This window comes from Octodon degus, unplaced genomic scaffold (genome assembly GCF_000260255.1).
Source record: "Octodon degus isolate 3935 unplaced genomic scaffold, OctDeg1.0 scaffold00093, whole genome shotgun sequence".
In the NCBI taxonomy this organism is placed as follows: domain Eukaryota; kingdom Metazoa; phylum Chordata; class Mammalia; order Rodentia; family Octodontidae; genus Octodon; species Octodon degus.
The window spans coordinates 8,703,687-8,712,795 of record NW_004524669.1 but is presented as its reverse complement, the minus strand read 5'-3'; the positions used below and the strand labels follow the sequence as shown (position 1 = coordinate 8,712,795).

The 9,109-nt window shown below is 59.2% G+C and overlaps 1 protein-coding gene across 1 annotated transcript in view; it reads right to left on the bottom strand.

The window, feature by feature from the left end:
* The window catches only part of Muc2 (mucin 2, oligomeric mucus/gel-forming), a 26,429-nt gene that overhangs the window by 9,170 nt on the left and 8,150 nt on the right, over nucleotides 1-9,109 (bottom strand). The window contains exons 13-30 of the mRNA XM_004638047.2: nucleotides 8,863-9,027; nucleotides 8,653-8,747; nucleotides 8,407-8,533; nucleotides 7,969-8,224; nucleotides 7,702-7,754; nucleotides 7,512-7,612; nucleotides 7,027-7,181; nucleotides 6,683-6,821; nucleotides 6,202-6,309; nucleotides 5,944-6,123; nucleotides 5,621-5,860; nucleotides 4,886-5,042; nucleotides 4,119-4,266; nucleotides 3,777-3,820; nucleotides 3,320-3,535; nucleotides 2,429-2,592; nucleotides 977-1,258; nucleotides 388-529 (exon numbers count right to left, since the gene is read on the bottom strand). Coding sequence (XP_004638104.1) covers nucleotides 388-529; nucleotides 977-1,258; nucleotides 2,429-2,592; nucleotides 3,320-3,535; nucleotides 3,777-3,820; nucleotides 4,119-4,266; nucleotides 4,886-5,042; nucleotides 5,621-5,860; nucleotides 5,944-6,123; nucleotides 6,202-6,309; nucleotides 6,683-6,821; nucleotides 7,027-7,181; nucleotides 7,512-7,612; nucleotides 7,702-7,754; nucleotides 7,969-8,224; nucleotides 8,407-8,533; nucleotides 8,653-8,747; nucleotides 8,863-9,027 — 2,772 coding nt within the window. The remainder of the gene's footprint in view (nucleotides 1-387; nucleotides 530-976; nucleotides 1,259-2,428; nucleotides 2,593-3,319; nucleotides 3,536-3,776; nucleotides 3,821-4,118; nucleotides 4,267-4,885; nucleotides 5,043-5,620; nucleotides 5,861-5,943; nucleotides 6,124-6,201; nucleotides 6,310-6,682; nucleotides 6,822-7,026; nucleotides 7,182-7,511; nucleotides 7,613-7,701; nucleotides 7,755-7,968; nucleotides 8,225-8,406; nucleotides 8,534-8,652; nucleotides 8,748-8,862; nucleotides 9,028-9,109) is intronic.

The following is a 9,109-nucleotide window of genomic DNA, read 5'->3' as shown; positions in this document are numbered from 1 at the left end:
TGGTCTCCGTAGTTGTAGTGGTTCGTGTGGGTATACTATGCTCTGTTGTTGTTATTGTCGTTGTGGGTGTTGAAGTCTCTGTTGTGGGTGTTATGGTCACTGTGGTTGTTGGTGTAGGTGTTGTGGTCTCCGTGGTAGTTGTTGTGGGAGCTGTGGTCTCTGTGGTTGTACCTGTGGGTGTGGGTGTCGTGGTCTCTGGTGTGGGTGTTGTTGTCTCTGTAGTTGTGATGGTTGGTGTGACTGTAGTACTCTCTGTGCTTGTGATAGTCAGTGTGGGTGTTGAGGTCTCTGTTGTGGGTGTTGTGGTCACTGTGGTGGTGGTTGTCGCTGTAGGTGTTGTGGTCTCTGTGGTAGTGGTTGTGGGAGTTGTGGTCTCTGTGGTTGTACCTGTGGGTGTGGGTGTTGTGGTCTCTGTGGTGGTGGTGTAAGTGGGTGTTGTTGTCTCCGTAGTTGTGGTGGGTGTGGGTGTTGTGGTCTCTGGTGTTGTTGTTGTCTCTGTTGTTGTGGTCATTGGTGTGGGTGTTGTGGTCTCTGTGGTTGTGATCGGTGTGGGTGTTGTTGTCTCTGTAGTAGTAGTGGTTTGTGTGGGTGTAGTACTCTCTGTGGTTGTTATTGTCAGTGTGGGTGTTGAGGTCTCCTGTGTGGATGTCGTCACTGTGGTTGTGGTGGTGAGTGTAGGTGTTGTGGTCTCTGTGGTAGTGTTTGTGGGAGTTGTGGTCTCTGTGGTTGTACCAGTGGGTGTGGGGGTTGTGGTCCCTGTGGTGGTGGCTGGTGTAGGTGTTGTCTCTGTAGTTGTTGTGGATGTGGGTATTGTAGTCTCTGTGGTAGTGGTGATGGTGATGGTAGGAGCTGTGGTCTCTGTGGAATGGGTGATGGGTGTGGGTGTTGTGGTCGCTGTGCTTGTGGTAGGTGTGGGTGTTGTTGTCTCTGTAGTTGTGGTGGTTGGTGTGGGTATAGTACTCTTTGTTGTTGTTACTCTCAGTGTGGGTGTTGACGTCTCTGGTGTGGGTGTTGTGGTCACTGTGGTTGTGATTGTTGGTGTAGGTGTTGTGGTCTCAGTGGTAGTGGTTGTGGGAGTGGTGGTCTCTGTAGTTGTACCTGTGGGTGTGGGGGTTGTGGTCTCTGTGGTTGTAGTGGGTGTAGGTCTTGTCTCTGTAGTTGTTGTGGGTGTGGGTGTTGTAGTCTCTGTGGTAGTGGTGGTGGTGGTGGTGGGAGTTGTGGTCTCTGTGGTATAAGTGATAGGTGTCGGTGTTGTTGGCTCTGTAGTTGTGGTGGTTGGTGTCGATGTAGTACTCTCTGTGGTTGTGATAGTCAGTGTGGGTGTTGAGGTCTCTGGTGTGTATGTCATAGTCACTGTGGTTATGGTGGTTGGTATAGATGTTTTGGTCTCTGTGGTACTGGTTGTGGGAGTTGTGGACTCTGTGATTGTAACAGTGGGTGTGGAGGTTGTGCTCTCTGTGGTTGTGGTGGGTGTGGTCTTTGTAGTTGTGGTGGGTGTGGGTGTTGTAGTCTCTGTGGTTGTGGATATGGATGTGGGTGTTGTGGTTTTTGTGGTTGTACTGGTTGGTGTGGGTGTTGACGTTACCGTGGAGATGGGTGCTGGTGTTGAAGTCTCCTGGGTGATGGTTGAGGTGATGGTGGTCGGGCTGGTGGAGACAGATGTGAAGATGCACGGCCCACAGCACTCAACGTTGATTTCATAGTTAGTACAGAAGGGCTGTGGAATGACTCCACCTAGACTTTGATTTTCATTTCTGCACACCAGCCCCACAGAGATGTTACACGTCACATTCTGTCCAAGCTGTTCAATTGGAGTGTCAGGATACACTACCGCTCTGCAGGAGATATTATTGGGTTGCCAGGTAGGTGGACAAACACCTTCAATCCGTTCAAAATCTCCCCCTGACTTCACAAATGAGGGTTTACCAGAATCCAGCCAGCCAGTCCATCTGCAATCTATACACATGGTTGGGTGTGAGATTGAGGTTGATACAGTTGGTGAAGTAGTAATCGTGGTTGTTGAATGAGGAGGTGTAGCTGTTGATGGTGTGGAAGGTGTGGTCACTGGTGAAGCGGTAGAGGAGGTTGTAGGTGAAGAGGTAGAGGTGGAGATTGGTGATGTAGTTGGAGGAGTAGACATCGTAGTTAGTGGAATAGTTGGTGTGGTGGTTGGTGACGTGATCGGCGTGGTAGTTGGTGACGTAATTGGTGTGGTGGTTGGCGTGGTTGGAGTGGTGGTTGTTGGCATGGTTGTGGTGGTGGTCAGTGGTTTGGTCAGTGTGGTAGTCCATGGAGAGGTGGTTGGGCAGAATTCCATTGGCAGGCAACAATTGACTCGTATCTCATAGTCATAACACAGTCCAAATGGTCCATTTTCAAACTGCTCTTCGTTCTTGCAAAGGAACCCAAAGGAGACATCACACTGGACTTTCTGGCCCAGCTCCTGCAAGCTGAGGTGAGGATCAGTGGCCGACCTGCACTCGATGTCCTCAGGAGCACTGCAGACGCTGTCAAAAGTCTCACGGTCCCCACCATCAGTGCCCTTGCTAGGGTGGTCCTCGTTGATCCAGTCTGACCAGAAGCAGCATGACCCTGGGGACACAAAGCCCAGCACTGGTCACTCCTATCTGGGAAGAGGCACCTCCAGAGAGGTCACTGTGACATGGAGGACTCAGCAACCTCCATGACTCCCCCAGGCACGGCTGCCCTGCCTCTCCCTCCACACCATCACTCTGGAACCAGGTTGTAGGGTCAGGGTTTAGCACCAAACACCGTTTCTGCTGTGTCTATCACAGATAGACTGAGGCCTGGGAGGAGGCCCAGTATGCCTGCGTGTCAGCCCCGGTGTAGAAGCTCTGCCTCAGCACTCTGCACAGATGTCTTTAAATCTTTGTCTCAAAACAATGACTAACAAAAGGGCCGCCCACCAACAGGGAAGTGTGGCGGGGTTCATCTCCTGGCCAACGGTGTGCCACCCACTCTGCCCCAGACCTGGTTGCCAGTCCAGGCTTGGCACACAGTGAATAAGGTCCCCCAGGACATCTGGCTGGCTAGTGGAGGCACCCACGTGGCCTCCGCTGATCCTGAAGGCAGCCTCCCAGGAGGCACTAGCAAGATCTGCTTTCCTTGCCCCATTTATCAGTGGGAAGCTGTGGCTTGTTCCATGGTAGCTGTGATTCCACCCAGCACAAACACAGAGTTTCACCCTCACCCTTAGAAACATTTTCCCCAAACTCAGTTTGCAGCCAATTTGCACAACAGAGGCTATCTCGGCCAGCCCAGGGGTGTTGGGCTGAGTGAGCCCCAAGGAGGGCCTTACATCCCGTGGTGGTGCTGGGGGCACTGGTAGTGGTGAGCGGGGTGGTGGGCGTGGTGGGGACTGAGGTGGAGGTGGTCAGTGTGGACGGGCGCGGTGTGGTGGACGGAGTTAGCGTGGTAGATGGGCAGACGTTGAAGTCCTCATGCACTGTCCCATTGGGGCCACAGGTCACATTGTAGCAGAAGAGGCCATCCTGGGTAGAGTTGAGGACTTTCCCTGCAGGTGGGAGAGAGACAGACTGTTGAGGCCTCCAGGCTGTCCCTCCTGGCCCTCCATTTGAAGGGACCCCTCAGACACAGGATGGATCAGATCTTGGCAGAAATTCCCGGCAGGACGCCAGCGCCCAGAGAGAACAGCAGGGTGGCGTGAACTCTGCAGCACTGCGGCCCAGCACAGCAGGCTGAGGAAGCTGGCACCAGGGCAGAGCCCAGCAGCAGGGCAGCACCCAGCAACTCACCTACATCCCACGAGCAGTTCACCTGGGAGAAGTTGTTGCACTCGCTACAAAACAAACACACACATGGCTGCAGATCCTCTCTGGCCCATCCACAGACATCCCCCACAAGGCCCAGCCAAAAGCTGCGGCACAGCCCAAGGGCCAACTTGAAAGAAGCCACCCCATGGGAGAGGGGACAAGGCACTTCCACACATGTGTCCACACATGTGTACCTGTGCACGGTATGTTCCGATGTGTGTGCATGGATGTGTGTGCATGTGCACCTGTGCCTGTGTGGCTATGTCTGCATGTGTGCACACATGTGCGTGTGTTTGTGTCTTCAGGCCCTGAGTAGTGTGGTACCAGATCTTGCAGATATCATTGGTGGGAAGCGATGTTCCTGGCGGGTAGTGGGTGTCCTCGACATAGCAGCCACACCGGTCCCCAGTGACACACAGCTTCAGGTCCTCGTCGTAAATGGGCTTGTCCTTAGGGCACCGAGGGTAGCAGCCTAGCAGGCACAGGGCATGGGGTGTGAACCACCATGGGAGACCCCAGCTGCCTGGGTCCCCATCAGCCTCACCCCACAGGCACTTCCCCTGGGGTCCCCAGCACAGCATCACCTGGCTACTGAGGGGTATGCCCAAAGCGGCTTCTCTGCCTCTCCACAAAGGCAGGGCTTTCACTCAGGCTCTAAGACACTGTCCACGAACAAACCCAGGGCCCAGGTCTCCGGGTGTCCCCAAGGCCTGCCAGCCTGCTCTCACCCTCCAAGTAGGACACGGAGATGTTGGAATGGATGCCATTGATGGTCCTGCAAGTCTCGAAGCTGCGGTTCCCACACGGCTCATAGTGCCACTCACACTCGTCAGGGGGGTTGTAGTAGTCACAGAATATGGCTGGGGTGTGGCAAGGGGCACAGGGATGAGGTTAGATGTGGGAGCACAAGTGGACCCAAGGCGAGGGGGCTATGGGCAGGATGTGTCCCACCAGCTCCTGCCAACCCAGTGCTGGGGCGGCCTGAGGAACAATGCCCAGAAGGGCGGGAGGTGTGGGACACACATGCCATCACCCAGATGGGGTGCGTGCAGACCCCACGGCGACTGCAGCCCAGGGTGGCGGGCACTCACGGCACAGATCCGGCGTCCTCCAGAACACGCAGGCCTCCGCCTTGGTGCACTCCTGGGCATAGGAGGCCACGGCAGAGCAGAAGCATTCGCAATCCCCGCCGGAATCGCACGAGCAGGAGTCGTGCACACAGGCCTCATAGAAGACCGTGGGGTCCACCTGGAGGAGGGGAGGGCACCGTTACCCAGCGCGCGTCCCCAGGGCCAGGGTGGCTGAGGATGGGGCAGGAGCGTCCAGAGAGAATGAGGCAGGCAGTAGCTCCATCACCCAGCCCTGGAGGCCTCCGGCCCCAGCTACACGGCACCGCTAAGGCTGGCCCTGCCCTAAAGCCTGCAACTGGGGCCCTTCTGGGGCTAGAAGGTTAGGTTCTTCCTCTCTCTGGTGACTGTGGGCCAGGGAAAGTAGAGAGAGGCTAGGATGCCGCCGTAAGTCTCAGACAGAAGGCTGGTCATGTGGCCAGATGTCCAAAGAAGCAAACAGAGCCACGGCTGAAGGACAAGTGTACCACAGCAGGGCTGCTAGGTGACTCAGAACAAGCAGCAGGAGTGCAAGCCCTGCCCACCACACCCACGGCCACGCCCTTCTCTTGGCCACGCCCACTGCCCTCCGCAGCAGTTTCCTGGGCTCCAAGCAGGCTCCACCCCAGACACTGAGCTGTGCCTGAGGCAGTTCCCCCCATCCCTTGAGCCCAGCGCAGGGGTCCCCGACGGGCAGCCCTGGCCTTAACCCGCCCGCACCTTGCTGTGGCACACAGCGAACACGGAGCTCTTGATGATGCTGCACTGCTTCTCGGCCCAGGAGCGGCGGTGCGGATTCAGGCTGCAGGGGTCGGGGGTGGCAGCCACATCTGGGCAGGTGGAGGCCTCCTTCCAGCTGTTCCCGAAGTCCAGCTCGCTGCTCACCACCATGTGGTCCCGTGTGGTGAAGTCGTTGCTGGTGCGGTCGTCGAAGTTCCCACACAGCCCGCACACGGAGCCCTGGGGACACGCGCCAGGGAGGTTGAGGACGGCTGGCTGGGTGGCCGGCCGCGCAGGGGCTCAGGAGGCCGGCCCGGACCCACCTTGTAGGAGGGAGCCAGCTTGATGAAGACGGTGGTCTTCTTGTCCCAGATCACGATGACACCTGTGCTGGCCTCCACCACCAGGTACTGGCCCACCTCTCGCGTGGTGAAGGCCACGCGCTGGCCCTCCTCCAGCTGAATCACCTTGTGGTGCTTGTCCTCCAGCTTTAGCTCCATCCTCTGCAGGAGGAGACGCTGGTCACCATCCCTGTCTACGGGTCCCCACAGGCCCGCCATGCCCTGGGGTGACCCACTCACCCCTATGAAGATCTTGATAGACTTAGAGCAGGTGACACCAGTGGTGCCACAGGGGACATTCTCGGTGACAATGCTGAAGGAGCCTGTAGAGTTCTGGCCACAGTAGTCCTGGGGGCAAGTGGGGTAGATGCAACTGGGTACCAAGACATGGTGGCCAGCAAGAACCAGCCACCAGTGAGCGGAACCAGGCAGCCTTCGGCACCTTTGCCTCTGTCCATCTGCACAGCCCAGCCCTGCACTGACTCAGGCTTCGCCCGGCCTCAGGCCCTCTTCTGTCGGCTGATGCTGGGGATAACCTGCCACCCAGGGGTGCAGGCTGGGGCTGGGGTACTTGCTGGCCAGCAGAACTCCACGCACAGAGACCCGCTCCCCAAAGCGCAGGCGGGAGGGGCCTCTGCACGCCTACCTGCCTGCTACAGGAAACCCAAATCCTCTAGGCTCAGGAACAGCAGAGCAGAGACCGCGGTGGTCCATGGCTCACCTGAACAGCCACGTAGGAGCAGTGTCCATCAAAGTCATAGTGCCTCCCATCAAAGGTGACATAGTGGCCACTGCCATAGATGGAGCAGGTGCCATGGCACACGAACTTTGTACACTCCCAGCGTCCACTCTGGCAAGTGCTGAGAACAGTGGGAGGAGCTAGAGTGGCATGGAAGGCCCTGCCAGCCAGGGCAGGACCCAGCAGGTACCCCAGCACCCCCAAAGGGCTGCCTCACACACACTCAGGCCCCCAGCAGCCTCAGGCCAGCACAGACGTGGAGGCCACTGCCACCACTGAGTGCCACTGCCTAGCTGGCCCTCTGCGGGCCCCAGCCAGCCGCTCACCAAGTGTTGTTGCAGTCCAGCTTGATCTTGTGCCCAGGGGGGTACAGGGCCTTGCTGTGGACGCACGGGCACTCCTCCTCCTCCACACAGCCACCACGGCCATCATCCAGCAGCCCATTGGGGCATACGCAGCCACTGACACACCCTGTATGGTACTGGAGGCAGAGAGTGGGGTGCCAGTGAAAACAAACACCCCAGCGAGCCTGGAGCAGATGTCATGTGGGGGCACCTCTGACAGGGACTGGGTCCTGGACCTTAGGACTCCCCCTCAGATTCCCACTGGGAGCTATGTCCTGGGATCCCTAAGAAACTGCCATCCCTTCCAAGAATGGAAAAGTCAATAAGGAGTGCTGCATCCAGACCCCAGTGGGAGGGCAGGTAGGGGTGTGCTTGCTCTCCTCCCCCAGGCTGGTCCAGACCCCAGTGGGAGGGCAGGTAGGGGTGTGCTTGCTCTCCTCCCCCAGGCTGGTCCACCAGGCACTCACATAGCCAGCCACCAGCGTCTGGCAGCTAATGGGGCGCGGCTCCCGGGGGGCCAGGGATGTGACGTCATTGCAGTCTACCAGGATCTTTGGGGCCTTGCAGCCTGTGGGATGGAGAGGCTGCCTGAGCTCAGGCTGAAGATAGGGGCTCAGGGCCCGGGAGGCAGCCACACACAGGGCAGCACCCACTTACTCTGCCCAATCAGCTGGATCGGCCTGCAGTTCAGCCTTCCGTCCTGGCAAATGCTACGAGGAGAGGTGGAGGTGAATGGCCCGTAGGTACCATCCCCACGCATGGCGGTCTGAGGAGCCGCGGCTGCTCAGGCACAGATGCCAGCCTGGCCCTCAGGAGCCTCCCCAGACCCCTGTGCAGCCCGGGTCATCTCGGCTCTGGGCTGAGCTCCCCGCCCTACCCAGCTCCACCCATGCCTGCCCTGCCGGTCCAGTCCAGCACTCTCACCAGCGCTCGCTCTGCCTCAGGATCACTTCTCCAGCCTCCAGGTAGAACCCGTGGTGGTGGCAGGAGCATTTGGCCCGGGGCACACAGCGGCCCTTCTGGTCCAGGAAGGTGTGGTCGGGGCAGCCGCAGCCATCCACGGGTGCGAAGCCCTTCAGGCAGTGGGTGTCACCCTCAGAGAGCGAGCGGCAGGTCTGCTGGCAGGTGGTCAGGTTGTACAGGAAGATCTGTGAGCTGGGGCAGGCGTTCACGTCCTTGTCTGCAGAGCGACGCAGGGCCGTGAGCCATGGAAGACCAGCTCCAGTCCTGGGCCGGCAGCGCCCCGGAGCCTCCCCCTGCCAGGCGCCCGCCCGCCCGGCCGAGGGGTCGGAGAGCTGCCCGACCAGCCAGCCCTGCCGGAGACCTGCCCAGGAAACCGGAAGCCCGCCTCCGCGCACTCACTGCAGACGTGCTCCCGCCAGCCCCACAGCAGCACGCCCTTGGCGGCGCAGGCGTGCGCGTAGGAAGACAGGGCCGCGCACAGGCAGTCCTCGTTGTTCTGGCAGTTGCACGTGTCGTACTTGCACCTCTGCGCGAAGCCGAGGAGAGGCAGTGAGACGGGGGGCTGCTGTGCCCTGCGCGCGCACACTGCTGGTCTTCACGCCGCACAGCGCCGGGGTGAGGGCGGCACGGTGAGGGCAGACCCACCTTGTAATACTCAGTGGGGTCAACAGCCAGGTGGCACCTGCCGAAGGGCGTCTCCGTCTTCTTCAGGAGAGAGCACCAGTGCTCGGCGTAGTTCGCTAGGGGTCGGGGGGCAGAACCTCAGCGGGGCTACCCCTCTGCATGGCTCCACCCACAGTGGACAGGGTCCCCCCTCCAGGGCCCACGGACTGGGGTCTGTGGTGCCAGCCTCACCGCTCTCAATGTTGAGCGAGCAGGGGTCATCCAGCCAGTCCAGCTTGTCGTGGCAGCTTGGCTGCGCCTTCCAGGAGTTGGCAAAGCTGGCGCCCGTGGCTTCCACCAGCCCAGAAGATGTCTTGAAGTCGTCGCTCTCCAGACCATTGAAGTTCCCACAGAGGCCTGTGGGTGGCATAGGGATGGGAGGGGTTGGGCAGGGGCACAGGCGTGGGGGCGCTTGCCGGGGAGCCACTCACCCTGCACC